Raw genomic sequence first — 22,313 nt, 5'->3', positions numbered from 1 at the left:
ATCCTACACATTACACGCTTCAAAGTTTTTACCTTTACATTGTAACTTACACTCCACACTGGGACCCGCCATTCTGCATAGGATTAAGCAGGTCTGGCATGCCGATGGACAGATCTCCTCTTCCCCTAAATCTTCACCTTTATATATTTGCTACATTCATCTTTTTACACAGTCAACTCTTAGATCTCTCACGTCTGACAGTTGTGCCCGTCAGTCCCAGATTTAAGATCCTGGGATTTGCCTTGGGGCAATAAAACCTAACCGGGCAAAATAAGCCTCTGCGCTTCAAGGTAGCTTTTGAGGACATCTCAAGCCCATCACGCATCCATTTACTCACTAGGACAATAACTACATACTGATTACTAAGAATCCACCCTCACGGCAATCGTCTGTTATCACAGGCATCTTACAATTACCCTCAATTTTCAGCACTCTTCTGACCAAAATGCACTGATTTCTATATGCATCCAAACACCACCAGTCTTCCTTAATCTCCTTATATCTATCTGTCCCATACATTTCATGTTAGGTAACATGTTTCCACTTTCCCTCACCTCCCTTTTCTTTCCCCCTCAAAGATCACGATTGTGTTAGCCATGGAGGGGACCCGACAGGCCACGCTCTGGCAATCCTCAGCAATGTGAGAACGCTAAATCAGTTCTTTGGGGTACTACAAAAGCTGCTTAACATAACTTGCCTTTATTAATGTTTGAATGAAAACATAAGTGCGTGTGCAGCGTGTTGTGGGTACACGCATATTCTGTGCTCAGATCAGGAGGGGAACAAAAGGCACAGTTTCTCGTTCTTTTATTAGAAGCCAGAGGAGTAATTGGTGTTCTATAAGTATGTAATGCAAACTGATCACAATTCACAGTGCCTAAGCTCTTCCAGAAATCATTTTAGATGCGATGCAAATAACATGAGTTGAGTTTTCACATTTTTCCTGCTTTTTATGTGTTTTACGGTAAAGAAACCTTTTATTTGCACTCCTCAGCAACACAGACCTGAGCCAGAGCAGGCACACTGCGGGCTTGAATAACAAAGCATTTTGCGGGACACAAGTGGATTTGCTACAGCATAAATATGCACCAAAACAGGCAGGAGGTGGCTGTACCTGCAGATACATTCACTCTGCACATGTAGAATGGGTGCATCTGCAGGGCTGGAAATGGCACATTCTGCTCCACAAAAAATAAAAACAAATGTGCTCCTGTAGCAAGGTGCCCCTGCTCCAGCCTATTGTGAGCCAAGTGTGGATCAGGTGCAAATCTGCTGACCAAATGTAGCTTTTTTTAAACATTTCTCATGGAAAGTGCTAAGTGACACCACTTTCAAGGAAATAGCATGCCATCTCCATGGTGACCGCGGGAGCCCTGCCCTGTTCATATGTTAGCAAGAGACCTGTTGTGTAATTGTACTTTCTGTCATTACTAACAAAACGAATTCATAATGGATGAAAGAAGCATTTTCATTTGTTTAAATATCTTGAAAATATATTTGAATTAATTCAGCATTGATAATACAATCTTTGCCCTTATGTTTCACTTGTTAGACCAGAGCTACTGTGGTTCTGCTTTGCATAGTGTGGTGTTTCAATATATTCTGATAATTAATTAGGTGTTTGCTATGGACTACAAACCTGTTCGGACTTAGTATTTATAAAAGGTGTTGCATGGATAGCAAAGAAAATGGAAGTTGCTTACATATGCAGTACATTTATCATTTATCAACAATGTCATAGATTAATCAGGTGAAAATGACAAATTAGCCTTTCTAATGGTATTGGTTTCCTGCAGTACATTTGTGTAGAGCAGACATCCAGTAGCCTGCCCCCACCACCAGCAGCTAGTAGGTTCATAGAGTATTCTTAGGCATGGAAGAAATTAGGCAATTTGGCTCTTGACAATTTTGTGACAAACTAAATTTCATTTTTTAAAAACAAATTGTGTAATCACTACATTTGTCTGAATTATATAAAGTCTGCAAACATAGAGGTGAAGCTGTGCAAGAACATTGCATGCTATCTGTGCGGGATTAATATACATGCATGGCAGTTATTTGCGTGCATGTACCATCCATTTTTTTTGGTGCATGTATCGTGCAGTTCAAGCGTTTACCCCCACCCTTTTCTTAAAGAAAATTAATCCAACGACATCAGGGAAGATAGGCCTGATTTGAAGAGTTTTTCCCCCTTTGGAATAGTTTTGAGATTAGAGAAATCAAATGTAAAAGTAAAAAAGGCTGTTCTATGTACGATGGTAATTGGGAGGAGATGATGTTAAAGGTACATAGCTCTAATAGCAAAATACATTTTTGAAAGCTGATAAATGAGGATCCATGTTACCAGGTGCATAAACAGATTAACGCTATTGCAGAATCAACTTGCATGAATCATTTTGCAGCCCTATACCATAATAAACAGGGGTCCTCTCTAAATAAACCTTCATTAAATTCTGTTCCATGGGACTTGAAAATAGACGCTGATGACGTAGAGCTGCTGATAAAGAAGGCTAATCCATCTAGAGCCCCTGGTCCTGACGGCCTCTCAAGGGCAATTGTGCAATCTGGGCAGACATTCTATTTACGCTCTTTGTAAATATATTGAAATCCAAGATCATACCCTCTTCTTGGAAGACCTCCATCTTGATTCCTATTTTTAAGAAGGGGAATAGGTTGTCTCCCACCAGTTACTGGCCCATTGCACTACTGGATGTGGCTAGCACAATGTTCTCAGCTATTTTGCTGAGATCCTTGAATGATTGGTCTACCAAAACTGCTATTGTGGACATTCATGTGGCAGGTTTTCAAAAGGGCCTGGGCATGCAACTGAACACATTGAGGTTGCATTTCCCTCCCACTGGCAATTATTAGATGTCTGACTGAAATGTGTCATTTTGAAAAGAACAATTAATTATGGATAAGAGGTTTCTTTTCACTTTGACCAGATGAATTACTTTTGGTGGTGTGTGAATCGAGAATTTAAAGATGAGTTGTATGTTTTGATGGAATTTAGTATATTTTTTATGAATACATTGTTTTGTATTTTTGTTCTCATAAAATGTGTGTAAGGCTTGTTTACAAACTATAGCACAATTAAAAATTATACATAATGTACTGTTAACATGTGTGTTTACCAGAGACTTTCTCCTATTTAGGCAATCTGGAGCCATTGGTTCACGACTCACTGGAGCAGGCTGGGGAGGATGCACTGTGTCCATGGTACCTGCTGGTCATCAGGATGCTTTCATAGCAAAAGTACAAGATGCTTACTACAAGGATGGATCTTTAGCTCTGCTTAAAAATAATATCTTTGCCACCAAGCCTGCAAGCGGTGCATTAGTACTGCTGGAGGCTGCAAACAATTAAACAATGGTGTGCGCATGGCGTTTTGGAGTTAGCTGAAAATAAGGTTGTTTTACAGTAGTTTTTTTGTTTGCTCTGCTTCAAAAAGTATGATTTTTATGTCGCAGGAAATGATGGATTTTGAAAATAACAATTAAGTTCATGATTGTGCTTTTTAACATGCATTTCTTGAAAATATCTTTCTTGTAACACGTAATTCCATTTGATCTCTCAGGACTACCAATTAGGAATCTATGAAAAGAAATAGACTGATTTAACCAAAATGTACTCAATACGAGGCATGAAAGTACAATAGATTGGGGTAGAATACTTGAATATTTTATTTTTGTTATCCTGTAGAAAATGTTTGATCTTCAGTTGTAAAGAATAGTCAATTTGCGTCATGTTTAAAAATGTCTTCTTCGGACGCGTCGTCTTTGTTAAAAATACTGCTGAAAAATGAGATTTTTTCCTGTGAGGAAAGAGGAAAATATTTAGAAAATTTAGCACAAACAAAACTGTACAAAAATATGTTCTCTCATGAAGAGAGATGTGTATCTGGTGTAAGTAAAGTGGAGTACAAAACCAATATTATGCAAATATGTTTTTGGGGAAATTATAACTTATTTGTGCCATAATTAACAAGGGAAATGACATTCCATTTCATTTAATTGATGATCAGGATGTGGCAACATAACATTTTCAATAGCCAGTAGCTTTCTAATGCTGTATTTTGTGATTTTCAAATTGCGACAAATGCAGGACTCGTAGGCCACATTCATTACATTCTGTAGGTGATGCATCTCGGCCTTAGAGCCCTCGAATTGATGAAGGAGCCCTTTTAGCAAAATGTCCCAACACTAAACTTAAAACATTACTATGCCTCCACAACCCCACCTTCCATTCTAACCACAACACCGTTATTTGATATGTACCTTTTTCTTAATAATGTTTTAAAATTTGTATCATACTTATCAAATCATTGTACACATCATTTCGCTGTAAAATTAACTGAATAAAACCTGAAATGAATAAAAACATTTAGTCTGTAGTTCTGTTGAGTCTCCTTTCAGGCTTTCTGGATTGACATGTTACTTTTTAAATCACCGATTCCCTTACAGTAGATAGAAGGCTTGAAACCAGTGCATCACATTTCTAAGTAAAGATTTCCATCCATTTTCTAGCAAATAGATGTTGGTATTTGGTCAATCAATTGCACAAGAATAGGAATATTTTCTTATCTGTCAATGGGCAATTTTGTCTGAGAAGAGTAGGTGTTCTAAATGCTCATAATTCTGAATTGAGCCATCTCTTCATCCCTTCTTATGCAGCACTTTTTGCTTGAAAGTTCAATGCGGCAGGGGTGTGATGCTATTCTTGTTTAAGTAGTATTTGTATGCATAATAAAAAAATAAAATAAAGTGAATTAAATCCTAGTAGCACTTTGTAGAAGCAGATATACCATCCGCTCCACAGTCTGCAGCAGAATGCTTAATTAGCAAAACAAGGGATTCAATTCACATCTATTGGGAATAATTTTACTTTGATCTTTCAGAGTCTCCGTTTTATTTTTAGCTCAGAAAATAGACAAAACGACCCCTGCCACTAGAGAAAACACATTCTCAATATTCTCAATTGCAGAGATACAATATCACTAAAAATGACTGTTTGCATATTCTTTCCATCATCTTTGCTCTTTCTTTCGTGCTTTGTTTTCCACTCCTAACTTTCTTGATTTTTTTCATTTTCTCCCTCTTCCTACTTTGGCTCTTTCTATTGCTTTCACTCTTTTTTCTCTTTCATTTGGCTGTTTTTGCTCACTCTTTTTTTGTCCCTTCACTCAGTTGCTCTTTTCCTTCATTCAGTCGGTCTCACTTATTCTTTGCTTTGTGTATTTTGCTCTGTTTCCCGAGCTCCTATCTTCACATGTTTGAACTTCCTTATCCGCTATATTTCTTTTCCTCCTGTCACATTTTCTTTTACTCTCACATAATATTTCCTGTTTCTTTCTCCAATCCTCTCTTGCATGCTTATTTTCTTCTGCTCGTTCTTGCTTTTCTTCCACATTTTCATGTTTGATTTATTTTTTCCCTATTTGCCTTTCCTATTACTCTTTCTTTTGCTCTCCAGATTTTTTTCAGTTTCCAGTTCTTCCTTTTGTTAATATTTTTATTAACTCTTCTTCTTTTAAATTGTTTTCTTTTCTCATGCTCTCTCTTTCCATCATTCCCACTCGTAACATTGTTTTGCCTCTTTATATTGTGCTTTCTTCTGTCTTTTGGTCCCGTTCAACTTTCTTTTCTCTTCTTTCACTGTCAATCCTTTTTTGGTCTCGCTTTTTTTCGTTCACTTCATTCCTTTGACTTTTCCTTTGCTCTTCCTTTCAGACTTGCTTTCATTCTGTTCTTTCTTTTGCTATTTCTTCCTCTTCCCATCACTCTTCCTTTGCTTTTTCCTCAGCTGTCTATTTAGACCTCTTTCTACTTTCACTCTTCTTAAAATCACTTTTTAAATGTTTAATATCACTTGTTCTTTTTCTCTTTACCTTTGCTCATTTTTCTTTCACAATAGTTCTTTTGCTTGCTTTCTGTTGCTCTTCATTTTTCCATCACAAACTTTCGTTAGTTCTTTGTCTTTCACTTTCTTTTGCTACTTTTTCATTCATTCTTTTGTTCTTTTAGCTGCCTGCTATTTTTCACTCTTCCTTTCTCACTTTTCTTTTTTGCTCTTTTATACTTTGTATTCCTCTTTCTTCTGTGTTCTCCCGTTATTTTACTTTTGTTTGCACGGTTTTCTGTCTCTCTTGCTTGCTCTTCTTTTCTGTTCTTCCTCTTTTGCGCTCTTTCTTTTGCTTTCTTTCAATCGTAAGATATTACCTTTTCCCTATATCTTACTTACTTTCAATGTTTCATTTGTGTTTACTTGGCTCTCTTAACTTCTTTCTTTCTGTCTATAAAGTTTTGAAGAATATTTAGTTTTGTCTGTGTTTATTTGTACTACAGAAATGGTTACAAGGACAACACTTGAGGGGTAGCCTTGAGGTGCAAATACATCACATGCAAGGCCACTATGGAATCACAAATGTATGGGAAAGTATGCAGGCAACTGAAAGATGTCAAAAAGATCTTTTGAAAGAAATCCCTGTTGATGCCTCAGAGCTTTCTCCTCTGTGAATTCCCACGTGTGAAACATGCACTTATGGAATGAAGCCTAGTTGACACTTCAGGCTGGCCTTTGGCTCAAGGGAAAATTACTTACCTTCTGTAATATTCTGATAGGTTAATCCTTTCTTTCACGGATTTCTCCTCTTTTAAATATACACCAGGTGCAAATCTGGATTCATAATCTTTTTCTGCTAGAAGTGGGTACTTGACGTCATGGGGATATACATTGAGCTGGCTATGCTGCATGACCTAAGTATTTTACATGTTTCCCTGTGCTCAGAGGCCGGGTAATGCAGAATTCGAACCCGTAACAAGCGTGCTGTAATGAGGCGTAGGCTGGGAGGGTGATGAGGAATCTGTGGGAGGAAAGACTAATCCATTAAGAAGAACATTACTGAAGGGAAATAATGTGGTCTTCAAACAGATTTCTTCCTCTCACAAATTCCTCAACTTAGAAAAAGTCCCAAAGCAGTACAGAACCTCTAGGATGAAGGAGAGTGAGGAACCGTAGACTGCACCAGGAAACTCTGGAGCACTCAACAACCAAAGCGAACGTCCTGATCTAATGAAGAATGCAGGCAGTAATGTCTTGCAAACTAGTGCAATGAAGCCCACATAGTCACCCAGCAGATGTATGTGACAAGTATACTCCACTGAAAAGCAGCACTAGCCCACAGGCACAAGGCAGAATTACCCCTTAGATCAACATCTACTGGCTTTTTGGTCAGATCAAAGCAATTTAAAATGCAGAGGACAAACTACCGTTGCTTAATTTCAAACTCCTCAACCATTACTGGACCCATAAATGACCAGCTAAAACGATCCCAATATAATCATATCAAATGGACCAAAAAGTCCTGTAGAATGTTGAAGAACTCAGTCATCCCCCTCTTATCAAAGCCCAACTTCAATTACCCTTTCATCCTGAAATTATAGGCTTGCTGAGTAGATTTAGGGAATGCACATTCTCAAATCCAACACAGTAGAACAACCAGTCTAAGGTTCAATCCCCAAAAGAAGATCTATTCCAGCATTTAACTCGAGTGCTTCAGCATCAGGTGGGCAATAGATGCACTCAAGTCCTATCTGAAGGCCAAAAAATAATCTTAGCCCCAAATCACACACTGCTCACTTGGTTATCCATCACAGGGTCATGATCTTTCATCCCAACTCCAAGCCAATTTGGATTTCTTAAGTAGATATGAACTGGCAGGACCACAGGGATCCGGAGAGAAAAGGGGAAGATATGGGATGTCTGCTGCCTTATTCTAGGGTCTTCTAGTGGGCTGAACAAGAAAGCTTAGTTTCTCCCTACAATGGTAGATCATGGCCTATGGGTACTAGGCGGTACATCCCCTGTGTACCCCACTTACCTCCTCCACCAGGCAGAAGTTTGTCATGTGCTAAGGAGATTTACTTCTGGCACTTCAAGGGCATTGTCAGGAAAGCTGAAGCTGACTTGTGGGCAGGATACTCCTTGCCCACCACAGGCACCACAAGAAGAAAATTATGACTATATCTCAACTATTCTTAAACATGAAACATTGTGAAAGCTTACAGTGGGTACTGCCGTGGATGTCATCCCACTCATCTGCGGATACCTAACCTGCATGCTCATATTCATGGACACCTGAGATTCAAGATGGAATAAAGGTTTTTTGAAGATGTGGTCCAGTCACCACTTGCGACATGTAGTCAAACGCACACACACTACACCTGTGGGGAGAAGGAAATTACCCAACACCCAATCACCTTGCATCATCAATGAAGCTACACACCCTAACACCCAGCTCAGTCTAAGGAGACTAGAGGGGGAGAACCAATACCATGAGTTGGCAGCGGGAGGGGCATAAGGAAATGGCCAGAGAGAAGTATTAGGAGGTGGTAGGAGGGAGAGATCAGGAAGTGATTGAAAGGGAACAACAGAGGGCGGTTGGGGAGAGACCACAGACGGAAAACATCAAAAAGATGTTGCAGGGAGACACACCCAGTGCCAGTGAAGGTAGCAGGAGCCATAACAAATGGGTGTACAGATGCAATGCCCAAAGTAGTAGATAGGAATGAGGTCCCCGACCTGAGAGGATGGACCATATGGTGGATGGGGTAATGAACATGTGGTATGTCACATGTGGTGACCAGGAGCTACACAGTATCTATGTATTATCCACAGCGCTATTTACAAACTGGGAGCTGAATATCTCCGGGAATAATTCTCTGCCTACTTTACCCTCAGAGCACTTCGCTCTCAATCCTTGCTAACAATTCGGGTCCCCCAGATGAAATACTCCCGGCTAGGTGGTCATGCGTTTTCCGTTGCTGCAGCCAAGGTTTGGAACTCCCTCCCCTTTTCTCTTTGCACGATGGATAATCATTTTTCCTTTTGCTGCTCCCTGAAGACTCATTTAAATCAGATTTGACCCCCTCCTTGCCAGTTTACTTTTAGTCTCTAGTGCCAAGATAAACTTGGGCGACCATTGCGCTTAATAAATTCTGATGACATAACATAGGTGGAAATTCTGTCAAACAAGCCTGACTTGCTCTACCAACCAGAGGATAAGTGGCTCCTGCGGTTGAGGAACGAACCATAGAGACGTCAGTGTCAGGGCGACCCCAAAATCTTGTGAACATTTCTTTCTGACAAAGACACGGAAACTGATGAAGCTATTAACAAAATACTTTTCTGACACTTTATGTTTAAATTTCGTCTGGAGTGGAACTCTATATTGTGTTAAATTAAAACAGGTATCCAAAACCTTTTGTGGATAACACTTGGCTACATGAAAGCATCCAGTTGAAGATTCCCAGTTATAACAATACCAATATAATCCAAATTTGACCATCAAAGTATATATCAAGTTTAAGAACTCTAGTATATTCCAAGTATGCACAATACCAGTACATTTTCAGTTTAACAATCAATCTATATGCCAAGTTCGCAAAGTTCCAGGTTTGACAATTCTGTTAGATTCCCAGTATGACATGCCTTGCATGCACCCAGTGTGACAACCGAGGTATATTACATATTCACACAATTCTAATAAACTCATAGTTTAAATAACTCTGGACACTACACGGCACAATCCAGGTATCGTGCGGCTTCAAATCCCACAAGAATAACATTTTGTTATCACTTGTTTCTTCCCAGTTTGGCAACCTTAGCATACTTTCAGTTTGCACAAGAATAGTATATATATATATATATATATATATACAGTCTTCACAATCCCAGTATATTCTGATACAGAACGTCCTATTGTTAACAATCCTAGGATGATACCAGTCTGACATTCTCAGTGTACACCCAGTTTGACAACTTCAAATATAGTTCCAGCTTGCTTCTAGTATATTCTCAGGTTATTGTTACATCCCAGTTTGGAAAATCCCAGTATGTTTCCTGTGTTCACAATACCAGTGTACTATGATTTTGATAATCTCTGCATAGACACAGTTTGTAAACTCTCCCTATACTCCCAGTTTTACAGGCTCAGTGTATTTATAGAGTACACTAGGTCAGTGCAAACCACATTTTGGAATTCCTATGTGCCTCTATTTTGTTGAGTATCTGGTATACACAATTCTAGCAAAAACCCAGGTTCCAATTACACAATTCCATTACATCCCTTTTCCACTGTTACCCAATTCCAGAATATTTCCAGTTTTTATAATACCACTGTACTACAATTGACAAACAATGTATGCTTGCGTTTTGCACAATCACCATACATTCCTTATTAAAGAATTGTGGTATATTCTACGAGATAATCCCATTGATGAGTCCAGAAAGTTGGGTGATAAGGACCCTTTGGGCCAGCCACCCACTCAGTAATTCTAACACCGAAGGTAGTATAAGAAGGAAGCTCCAAGGCCGCTCTCTAATTTCGCCTCATGTTCAAGGCTTATAACAGACAATGGTTTTGCTCAGTTCGAACCAAACTTGTACAGTATGTAGTGAAGCATAAAAGAGAAATGAAGACTGGCTATTTCTAAAGTGAGAGGTGCCAGAAATAATGCCTCACTTCATTCATGTGTCGTGTATCGCTTCAATCAACTTGAAAGGGTGCCCCTTTGGGATACAGGTAGTTAACTGCTAATTTGAAGGACAATAGCCGACAAATGGCTCGGATTTGTCACAAACTGAACCTCAACATGAAACTGCATAAGCAAAAATGTACTTTAGGCCCAAGGACTGGTCTATGACCAATTTTAAACCCACAACAAAAATGGCTGAAAAACCCTTTTCAAAATAAAAGTGTATACTTTCATCTGAAAAATGGTACCTTGCTGCATTGAGAACATGTACTGTGCATAACTCAACAAATGAAGATAATTGGAGTCTACAAAATGCAAAGCAGCAGGGCACCCAATCACTAATCACATTACTCCCTAAAAATGGTAGAGTGGAAGGATTTTGGCACCGGTTTCTACATTACCAGGAAAACATTATTGAACTTTTAACAGAGCTTAATGCCTTCAGCAGTTTCATGAACACAAATGCTGTTTGATTTTCCAACAGTAAGCACAATTGAATGAAAGATCCTATTTTTGAACAAATGCCAGAAAATACTGTGCTAGGCTTGTAAATACAAAGTCTACTGTCAATACAGTAGGTGTGATAATATATGTTAGAGTTTCAAACAGTAATGTAGTCCCTACTTTTAATCTGCATGGTCAAATATGGGATTCTGATATAGTTTTATCGATGCTGATTTTACAGGGGTTTTCCCAGGGAACCAGACAATGAGTTCATTTTTTTCAGATTACCCCTGCATACATGGTTGAATGACTGTAGGGTTGTTCTCCAGCATGGGGTCTTGCATGGATTCACATGCTCATGAATATTCCCTGTCGTCAGGCTTGGAATCCTCAGTAAAAGGAAAGCAGTTTCGATTGTGACTGAAAACTGCTTGTCTAACCAATCACTGTCCTTTGGGTCGTACTGCTCCTAGCCAAGGACACTCGTCCTCTTAAGCTCCACCCCTGGTGGCCATCTTCACATTTTTACTACACGTTTCACTGTTGGGAGTCCTCTTGCTTTTCTCTTTGAGAAACATGTCTTTTTTGTTAGTTTTCGATGCGTTTTTCTAGATCCCCTTTCCTCGTCAACCGTGACACGTCGACTACCAGCAGCAGGGATCCGCTGTCGGCAGAGATCAAGTTCCATAAATGAATCTTCTCTCCCAAGTTTCAGCAGGCCTAGGCTTGGGCCTTCCTCTCACCTCGACGATGTACAAAGCGGGCAAGAGAAGATTATTCAGGGCTTGTGAGTCTTATGGCCTGAATCCTGTGCCTGTATTGTCTACACCCGGATCACGATAAAGACGGATGCGAAATCTGCTGTGGTTTCCCACCCCGGCAAAGACCAAGAGAGATCACTATTGCAGGTTGGTGACATAACTCAAGGAGGAGAAGGCCTCTGACGCAGCCTGTTGGTGCAGGTCCTATGAGCGTGCCACCTCTGAGAAAAATAGACTGAGAACTTTTGAGGATACCGTTTCCGAGGGTTTCCAAAAGAAGGCGAAACTGTCATGACCCTCGCCCAAAACCCCCTCTGGCAAACCCATTGGCCAGGTGGAGTCAGGACTCGGGCCTCTAGAGCCTGGCATCCTCTTCAAAAGCCCTCATGGGGCCAGTCCTGGCGCCTATGGCGCCAGGCTCCTACACCATGAAAAACAATGTACTTGGGAACTACTTTATTGTATTGTCAGCCAACATGAAGGCGTCCACATAGCTTGGTTCTTAAGAACCAAGCTATGCGGTCTAGTTTTGGGTGTGGTAGCCTAGGGACTACTTTACCTGGACTATTTTGTTGGGGCTATTTAAACCACACACGAGCAAGACAACATGCTCCGCGTTACTTTGCAGCTTGCAACGTGACGCTCACTGTGTCCAGCTATTCCCTCGAACCTCGGAGAAGCAGAAACTGCAAGGAGACAAAAGGAACATCATTAGCAGCAGCATCTTACCTGCAGTCTTCATCTTTAAACACTCGCAGCTATTGAGAACAGCTTCCTCGAATCTGCACGCCTCCCGGACAGACCGACCTGAAAGAGGAAGATAGAGGCAACATTAAAGAAAGCAGTAGAGACATTTACAAATTACGAACTGCTCAAAAGGCTTACCTGGCTGGTCGCCTCTCGGCTGGCACCACTCCGGACATTCCACTCGCGCTGAAGAACACCGCAACCTACAAGGAAGGAAAACACAGGTTAGCAAAGGCAAGACTTTGCAACGCTGCGCATAGCGCTTACTTACCGCATCATAGCGCTCTTAATGCGCCATCATTTACCAGCAGGGCTCAACCAAGCCAGTTCGCCGTGCTGAAGCTCCGCATATCTAAGGGAGAAAAAAGAGACATTTTAAACAAAGAAAGGCATGCAGGATAGCAACAAAACTAAAAAACAGCAATAAGACCTACCTGAACAATATCCAACGGGCCGGCATCAGTGAAGTAACTGGACCGTACTCGCCCATGAAAGACAACGTGCCCCTGCAAAGAAGGCAGGACGGAGAGCACGCCTAATTCTACCACAAGGTGAGGAGAGGGCGCCAGAGGGACTGAAATCATACAGGGGTGGAGGGAGGATACTTACCCCAGTCGGTCAGTCTTGAACATAGTCCTCCTGTATTTTCAGGCAGAACCTTCCCCGCAGACCACATCAGGGTAAAGCTGAGAAGCATACCAGCGAGTAACCCTCTGGGTGGCGTTCCTATGGATACCAGGTGAGCGCAACTGAAACATCATGCATCTAATCCCACTAAGGTTGCCACTACCGCAGAATCTGGCTCAGGAAGGGCTCTACCAGGGCCACTACCTCGTAGACGACCACTTTGTCGGCAAAGACTTTCACCTCGTTGATGACCACGACTGTCTACGACTACCACTTCAGCGACGACCACATCAACTACATCTAACATTACTTTGTCTCCCTACATCACACATCTGATCCTATGAAGGCTGCCCCTGCTGCTGCTGGATCTGGTTCGGGAAGGGCTTGCACCCTGTCTCTGGCACCGTCAACAGTAAGCCTACCGGCTGTTGTGATGCCTTCTGCAAGAAAATCCCTGACCCCTTCCAAGCACAAGTCCTCTTCGAAGAACAAGTCTTCAAAGAAAAGACCTGACGGAGGCCCGTCCGCGGCTGCCTCATCTTTGTCAGCTACAGTCCCAAAGACCCCATCAATGACACCCTCGTCTACCAGGGCCACAGCCTTTTCGACTACCACTTTGTGGACCAAGACCTCCACCTTGACAATGGCCCCTTCATCGACTACCACGACTTCAGAGGACTACCACCTCGTCGACTAGCCCGTCAACATCTACCATCACTTTGTTGGTGAGATGTTTGGCGATGACCGTCGGTTTCCACAGTCACGACAACACCAAGGGTGGTTTTGCCTCCACAACCTCCTTCGACTGTACCGACCATGACTTCATCAGTGTCTGCACTGCTTTTGGCAAATTCCAATTATTGACTCCTTCCTGAAGGACTCCGGTAGGGTGAAGGAGTTGCTGCCTCCATCAGATTTTCTGCTGAGATCCATGAGGGTGTCTCTGCCGGTTTCAGTGGGCTCCCTAAGGAAACCTCCCCACATTTACAGTAGCTCGGAGGTTGAGCATCTGCCTGAGGGTTTTTACTCAGACTATGAAGGGGGGCAAGGACCTATGTCTCAGGAAGTTTCTCCGTGCAGGATCTATACCTGCCTTTTGCTTCTCCAAGAGGTTTCAGCCCTGATCCATTCCCAGTTGCACCAATTGTACCCAGGCCAGCATCCAGGGGCGTGTCACTGGACATTCTCACTGCCCACACACTTTAACGCCTGAAATTCAGAAGAGGCTGCCTACTGCTCCGGCTCCTGGCCATGCCCGCAGTCCTACTGCCAGGAGTCCCCCCTCCAGCCAAGTTCTCCCAGGCCACAGCGTAAGCGAAGCCCTCCCGGGCCGGAGTGTCCACTGGCACCGCCCCATGGGGTATTGATACCACTAGGGGAGGAACCACTCAGACACTGGCATGGACACGGATACCATGGCCACTCATACAGACAAGTTTGATGATTATGTCCCTGATGACAGAGAGCATCTGGGTACCGACAAGCACGTCAGGGCTTCACGAACGGATGAGATTGTCTCCTTCCACGCCATGATCTCACATGCATCCAAACTCTTTCGCCTGGCGCCAAAGGAGAAGGAGGAGGGATTTATCTTTCAGCACCGCGAGTCCTCAAGAAAGACTGTAAAATTAGTCCCATTGGTGGACGATGTCTGGTATTGGCCCTTATGAAGATGCCAAGTACCACACCCTACAAGAAGTACAGGGCCCTGACTCGGTTCCCAGGTGCCTGAGGTCGCAGCCCTCTCTGGACTCAGTGGTGTCGGCGGCTCGTCCAGTCCCTCATACTCTTCCATGGTCCCTCCGGATAAGGAGGATAAGAAGCTGGAAACAGTGGGCAAACGCATCATCTAACCACAGTTTCCACCGTCAATGCTCTTGCCATTCTGTCGCGTTATGAAACGGAGCTTTGGTACAAGCTCAGGCAGATATTAGATTTCCTGCCTGACGACAAGAAGGCTGAGGCCATGGCCCTGTTCAAGGAAGGTGAGGTGGTGTCGGATCACGCCATCAAGGTGGCGCTGGACATAGCAGACTCTGGGTTCCGCCAGATGGGCAATGGGGTATCCCTTCGGCGCCAGGGTTGGCTTCAGGCCACAAACTCCAGGCAACCAAGATGGATACAGAGACAGCGCACTCTTTGGGGACCGTGCAGCAAAGGCAGTCGTCCTTTCTTTCTCCTCGAAGAAGAGTCTCTAGGTCCTCCAAGGGGTATACTACCCCCTATAGTCAGCCCTTTCACTCCAACTCCCAGGAGGCCTACAGGGGCCGCTCCCAGGTTTACGGCAGCCAGCATCATCAACGTCCACAGACCAAGTAGGCCTGAACCGGCCGTGGACCCGAGCCTCAACTTTCACACCCAAGTGAGAGGCTGGCTATCAAACTTTGTCGGTTTGTGGAAGCACATCACCACAGACAAAAGGGTGCTGGACATTGTTCAGAAAGGGCACGCCCTAGAATTTCAACACAGATGCCCTTGCATTCCTCCTGTGGCACTTCAAGAACTTCACATGACTAAACTGTTGCAGGAGTTTCAAGCCATGTTAAGCAAAGGTTCGCTAAAACAGGTCCTTCAGCGACTCCGGAGCTCCAGAGTGTACTCCAGATACTTTCTGGTTCAAAAGAAGTCAGGAGGTTGGTGGCCAATCCTGGACTTAAGGTGGCTCAACAAGTACTTGAAGACACAAAAATTCAGGATGGTCACGTTGCAGCACGTGCTCAACCAGTTGGAGGAAAGGGACTTTCTGGCCACTTTGGACCTGGAGGACGCATACTTTAACAGTTCAAGGCCTTGCCCTTTGGCATAAAATCAGCACCAAGCGTTTCACTAAGTGCTTGGCCCAGTGGCAGCACATCTATGCCTCAACGGTGTCCACGTCTACCCTTATTTAGACGACTGGCTCATCCAATCCCGCTTTGACATGCTGATGAGCCAGCAAACAGCAAAAACCATATGCCTTGTTATGGGACTTGGATTCTCCATCAACTATCTGAAGTCTTGTGTGGAGCCATTGCAGAATGTTCTGTTCCTGGGCACCTGTCTCAACACAGTCACATGCTTGGCTGCACGGCCATCCTTGGGAAGGTGCAGTGCCTGTCGTTGGCACACATACAACAGTATGCTTCATCAAGTCGCTGTTGGGCATGATGCCCTCCTGCATCCACCTTGTTCCCTTTTGCAGGCTCCAGATGAGGCGCCTCCCAGAGTTTCTCAATGCAAGGTGGCTGCAGGTCACGGGCGCTTGGACGGACAAGATCCCCCTCACCCAGGAGTTCCGATAAGCTCTACGATAGTGGGGACTGCACCCACATCTCACGCAGGAAAGCCACCTTTCAACCCCCACCGTACCAGGCCACAGTCACTACGGATGCCTCCCTGGAAGGGTGGGAGGCCCACACCAGACAGTCGCAAGCCAGAGACCTCTGGCTCCAGGAAAAGAGTCTGCCACATAAGCCTCCTGGAACCCTGGGCAGGCTTCTGGGCCCTCAAATCGTTCCAACCTCAGCTGCGGGGGAAGGTTGTACGGAACTTCACAGACACTACCATGTTCTACATCTGGAAGCAGGGCGTGATGCACTCCCCCAAGCTCTCCCTCAAAGCCCTGTCCCTGTGGTACTGGGCCATTCTCCAGGACATGTTCCCCGTCCCCTTTCACCTGGCGGGCACCAAGAGGAACATTATCACAGACTCGCTCAGCTGGGAGCTGTGGTCCTGCTACAAGTGGCAACTTCATCAGGCGCAAGTATCCCATCTCTTCCGCAAGTGGGGTCGACCCCAGATTGACCTCTTCATGATGATGGCCAACTCCAGTGGCAGAGGTTCACCAGCAGGTGTCCTCAGCCACGGAGCCTGGTGGATGCCTTTGTTCCCGTGGGACGGGCTCTCTCTGTACGCCTTCCTGCCGATTCCACTCCTGCTACATGTGATCCACACATTCAAGAATTGCCATTGCAGGGTGATCCTTGTTAAGCTAGTGTGGCCAAGGCAGATTTGGTACCCAGATCTGCTCCGTCTGTTAGTGGCTCCGTCCATCCAGCTGCCTCCACAGCACGATCTTCTCTCCAGAGAAAACAGAACAATACTGCACCATGACCTAGTGTTACTGAGCCTCATGGTCTGCCTCCTGCAGCCCTAGAGTTTGGGCACTATTCCCTGCCGCTGGAGTGCAAAAATATCCTGGCCAGAGCTTCCTCTATGCGGTCTTGTTACGGCCACAAATGGAAACACTTCAGTGTGGTGCAGGACTCTATGCCTCTGCGAATCACAGCTCCATAGCTCCTCCCATACCCGCTTTTGATGGCCGAGGCTTGACTGACCTACGCCTCTATAAAGCATCTAGCGGCCATATCCTGGTACACCCAGTGCCTGGTAAGCCCTCCGTGTAGTCGCACAGGCTCATCAAGGAGTTCCTCAAAGACCTCTTCAGGACTTTTCCACCAGTGAAGGCTCCTGTTCCGGCTTGGGAGCTCAACCTGGTTTTGACTAAGCTCAGGAGCCTCCGATGCATCAGGCCTCTCTGAAGTTTCTCTTGTGGAAGACTGCTTTCCTAGTGGCCATCACTTCGGCCAGGCGGGTTGGGCGATCCAGGCCCTCTCTTGCAAGCAGCCGTACTTGACCTTCAACGCTACAAGGATGGTGCTGCTGACCCACCCCACCTTTATGCCGAATGTTCCCCCAGAGTTCCATCTCAACGATCCTTTGGTTCTCCCAGTTTTCTTTCTGAACCCTTCTATGCCACCAGAAAGGGCATTGCATTCACTGGATGTTGCTTGTGCTTTGAAGTTTTATGTGGCACGCACGAAGAATTTTCGGACTACTTCCCAATTATTCATCAATTTTGGACCTGTGGGACACAGGAAAGCCCTGCCTAAGGCTTCCATGTCCAGGTGGCTCTCTGGCTGCATCATGCACTTTCATCGTCCAGGCCGGACGAGAGCCCACTCCACCAGAGCCATCGCAGCGACAACTGCGTTTCTCTCTGGTGGCCCCCTGCTCAACATCTGCAGGGTTGCTATGTGGAGGTCTGCCCACACCTTGACGAGATTCTACTGCATCGACAGGGATTCCAGGGAGGAGTCCCGGGTCGGCCAAGCGGTACTACGCAACCTGTTTGCTTGACGTGAGTCTGTTCCACCTCCTGTGGTTGTGTATATGTACTACTGCATAATCGTATTCATGAGCTTGTGAATCGAGGCAAGACCCCAGGCTGGAGAAGGAACAAGTCACTTACCTGCAACTGCTTTTCTCCAGCAGGGGTCTTGCATGGATTCACATGCAAACCCTCCCTCCTTACCCTTGTGGCTTTTTTTGGCTCATACTGCCACTTTACGTGCTCTAACAAATTTGAAGATGTCCTCCTAAGCTCCACACCTGGTGGCCAAGTGTCATTGGCTAGGGGCAGTATGAACCAAAGGACAGTGATTGGTTATAGAGGAGACAAGCAGTTTTCAGTCTGAAGTGAAACTGCTTTCTTTTTACTGAGGATTTCCAGGGAATATTCATGAGCATATGAATCCATGCAAGATCCATGCTGAGAACAGGAGTTACAGGTAAGTAACTTGTTCCAAACAAGCCTTATTAATTTTACATCAGAGAAACCCATTACAACTTCCTGTGACAAAGCTAATCTGTTCAAATCCCCTGGTTAATGACATGCCTCCCACTCACTTGAACTCCTATCACGTGAATTATTCTTAAGGAAAAATACATTTAACATTACAAATAGGCCTCAATGCAGTACTCGGTGGTGATACAATCTAAACTGTTTACATGGCAATCTGGCCTGTGAAAGCGAGACCCATATTCAAAGAAAGAATATTGTAATTAAGATCTCAACTTGAACTTGAACCCCCCCCCCACCCTCTCTCAATAAAATTCTCCTGCTGAAGCTAGGAAAGGCATTGCAAACAAAAGAAGTCGCTGCCAGCTGATCCAGATCCAGCATTAGTTACAGGCAAGCCCATATATGTTTTCACATCTCCAATTTGAGAACATGTGCATTTTGTATTTTAAAATGACATTTCAGATCCAAAACACGTTCAACGTAACTTTATCACTTCATAAACATATGATGTAAAATCAAAAGAAAAGGTAAAAGGTGTGTTGCAACCATGAGATTGTTCTCTACAAAATGAGATCAAACTCAACATATCATTGTTTAATAAAAATTAATAAAACTATAATTATGAACTGTCATATTTCATTGCATTAAGTTCACACCGCATATCCCTGTGTTGGTAGGGACTATGGCAATCCACATTTCATCGATGTGTCATGTTGCTATATGAGATATGGAAGAAGTGTGTTTTTTAGATTAAAATTGTCCAACCTCATTGGAATGGGTGACTTATTAGACTCAGGGCGAGCACCAGAAATTTCAGGCAGAGTGGGACTTGGTATTGTTGTTTCTCCATAATAACCTTTGGGCTACTTGATGTCTACAGAGACTACGATTGCTGGGACTTTTTTGACATTGCTATTTGCTTGGGATGGGGGGGGGGGGGTTTACAGGATGTCCATGGGTTTATGTTAGTTCCAGGGAGAGAGGGTAATGTGGGGGGGGGGGGGGGGGGGTTGTTTTCGGTTTGTTGAATGCTAATAAAACAAAATTGTACAAACTATGAAAATTAAGGGGTGAATTCTCCAGGAGTGTCTGCCTGTTAATCAAGCCAGTAGAAAGACCTGCCCAATAAAAACGTATCAAGTCATGAAGACATGGGGCCTCATTAAGAGTCCGGCAGTAGCCGTGCCAGAAAAACGGGCAGGCTGCCGCCGGACCCAAAATAACATTCCGCCTCCTAGATTGCTGGAATCACCGGGGCATTACAACCCTGTTGACTCAGTAATTCCAGAGGCGGAATTCCGTAAATCCCCATTCATATGGAGTCCCATAGGATTCCATGGGGTTGGGGACAATATAAACACTGGTTCTGTCTATGATGGAGCCAGAGTTTCCATTTCCACCTGCAGGCAAGTGGCGTTACTCCCGCAGGCAAGTGGCGTTACTCCCGCCAGGTCAGACCTGGCGAGAGTGACATCTCCCACCTACAGAACTCGGAATCAGCCGGTCCGGAAACAACTGTGGCGCAGATTAGCCGCCATCGTTGTTACCGGAAATCCCTTAGCGCCTGATTACGAGGTCCCTTTGCGGGTTCCCGGAATGGACCCGCAAAGGGACCTTGGTGCTAATTACGGTACCGCAATTTGCGGTACCGTAATTACAGCCTTCCTCATTCCCATTATGCCCTATGGGGAAGGGCCATATTGAAATGGGGAAGTACCGCCCCGCCAACCTTGGAATGGGGGGGTACTTCCCCATTTCACCATGGCGGACTCGTTACAATACCGGCAGCAACCATGGTGCTAATAGCGCCATAGTTTAGCACCGGTGTTGTAATGAGGGCCAATGTTTCTGCCCCTCTGTATAGAAGCTATTAGTATGAAGGACCTTTCTTGACTTAACATGCTCAGAGAATGTTGGGGTTGGGTCCTAGTGTGCCAATGGAAATTATTCACCTTGAGTTAGGTCTCACCTCTCTCTCCGATATATGGTAATTAAAAGGAGAAGTCTCTGGGATTCCAAGAGGCCACCGGCGATTGAGGGCGTGTTGCCTTCAGCTACGCTCCGGGAGAAGGGAAAAAACAGGCTGGGCATCCGTGATTTATATGCGGGCTGGGCACTGAAGCACCCCAGAAGTAGCCTGTGATGCCCCCCTACACCCGCCCCTGGAAGAGGAGCAGCCCACATGCACTAGTCCATAGTAAAGGGGTGGTAGAGGGGCAAGATTGAAGTTCCCGGGGTGGAGAAAGTCAGGGGAGAGGGGCAGAGGGGGGACAGGGATAGATTCTTGCTGAAGGAAGGAAGGTCGAAAGTCAATGCGGGAGACAGGGTGGGGTAGTAAGAGGCAGTTGATATAAACTACTTGACCTGGAGCGGTGTGCTGGCGTGCACTGTTTTGTAATCTGTCGGAGGTGGTAGGATACTTCCCGATGGGGACTACCTCAGGTGATTTCATGGACCAAGGCTTTAGGGTGGGTCCCCAAGGGTATATCAGGATCTTTGGTCTGGGCCTGAGATGGTTTGTTGTTGGGGGGAGGAGGGGTTTGGTTTTAGTTGGTGGAGTTGGGGGGTGGGCAGGGGACAAAGAGGAAGAAGCAGGCGGAAGGTGAAATTATCTGGCGATTAGGGAATAATAAAGGAGGATATGAACGCTGTTACTATGTCTAGTATTTAATGTCCTATCGCTTAATGTGAGGGGACCAAACTCCCCAGTGAAGCGTAAAAAAGTGGAAGCATTCATGAGAAAGGGGGGGGGGCGGATGTTACTATGCTACAAGAAATTTATATAAAGAAGGCCAACAAATCGGTTATTAGATGCAGCAATTCTCCCAAATTTACCAATCTAATGCGGTGGGGAGGACCTCGGTGGTCTTGATGGGAGGGCAGGTATCTTTTTGTAACTGCATCTGAAGCATGAACAAGTTACCAAGGCAAAGGTCTATGCACCCAATTCAGGACAGGATCATTTTTTTTTAATTAGGTGGCAGAGAAATTGGAGTGGTTTGCAGAGGGTGAGATTTTAATATCAGGATATTTTAATTTGGCATGGGTTTCCAAGAAGGATAGAAGTACCGAGGCAGAGAAGGGATCATCACCGGCATTGAAGAAAAGCTTTGACAACCCACCCTTATGAGATGTATAGCGGACCGGGAGGGGGGATGAGAAGGGTTACACGTGTTTCTCGCATATTTATCAATCTTTGTCAAGAATAGATTATGTGTGGGTTACAACTAAGCTGATGGGTAAGTGAAGGAAGTAGAACTCAGGGCAATTTCATTGTCGGATCATGCCCCACTGCTGGTATCGATTAAGGAATGTGGGCATTGTAGCAGGTTGTGGGCTTGGTCATTTCCAGGGGAATTGTTCAACAATGAACGGGTGGCAGAGGTGATCAGGGACAACATAGATGAGTATTTTCAGGCTAATGATAATATAGACGTCTCGCCAGAGGAGATTTGGGATGCTTTTAAGGCAGTGATGTAAGGGGAACTGATTGCCTTGAGAGCTCAGAGGGAGAAACGGAGAATAGCAGTGGAGAAGGTCTTAGTGACTCAATTAACGGATACCCAGCATGCTATAGGCAAGCGCCGAATGAAAATATTGCACAAGAAGCTAAAAGAACTCCAGAGTCAATTGGAA

The 22,313-nt window shown here is 44.5% G+C and overlaps 2 protein-coding genes across 9 annotated transcripts in view; one reads left to right on the top strand and one right to left on the bottom strand.

Annotated features, from left to right (window-relative positions):
• Nucleotides 1–4,380, top strand: part of GALK2 (galactokinase 2) — an 841,566-nt gene extending 837,186 nt beyond the window's left edge. The window contains exon 10 of the mRNA XM_069624776.1: nucleotides 3,156–4,380. Within this exon, the coding sequence (XP_069480877.1) occupies nucleotides 3,156–3,366 (211 nt within the window). The 3' untranslated portion in view covers nucleotides 3,367–4,380. The remainder of the gene's footprint in view (nucleotides 1–3,155) is intronic.
• FAM227B (family with sequence similarity 227 member B) overlaps nucleotides 3,595–22,313 on the bottom strand; it is a 1,598,354-nt gene continuing 1,579,635 nt past the window's right edge. For 6 of the 8 annotated variants that reach the window (XM_069624767.1, XM_069624774.1, XM_069624772.1 and 3 more), the window contains one exon: nucleotides 3,595–3,814. In XM_069624767.1, the coding sequence (XP_069480868.1) occupies nucleotides 3,595–3,814 (220 nt within the window). The remainder of the gene's footprint in view (nucleotides 3,815–22,313) is intronic. The other 2 variants (XM_069624769.1, XM_069624775.1) reach the window with 1 other exon arrangement.

The sequence above is a fragment of the Ambystoma mexicanum genome, chromosome 11, assembly GCF_040938575.1.
Source record: "Ambystoma mexicanum isolate Mex_15411 chromosome 11, UKY_AmexF1_1, whole genome shotgun sequence".
In the NCBI taxonomy this organism is placed as follows: Eukaryota; Metazoa; Chordata; class Amphibia; order Caudata; family Ambystomatidae; genus Ambystoma; species Ambystoma mexicanum.
Note: the sequence above shows the minus strand (reverse complement) of the source record. Positions and strands in the feature narration are given on the sequence as shown.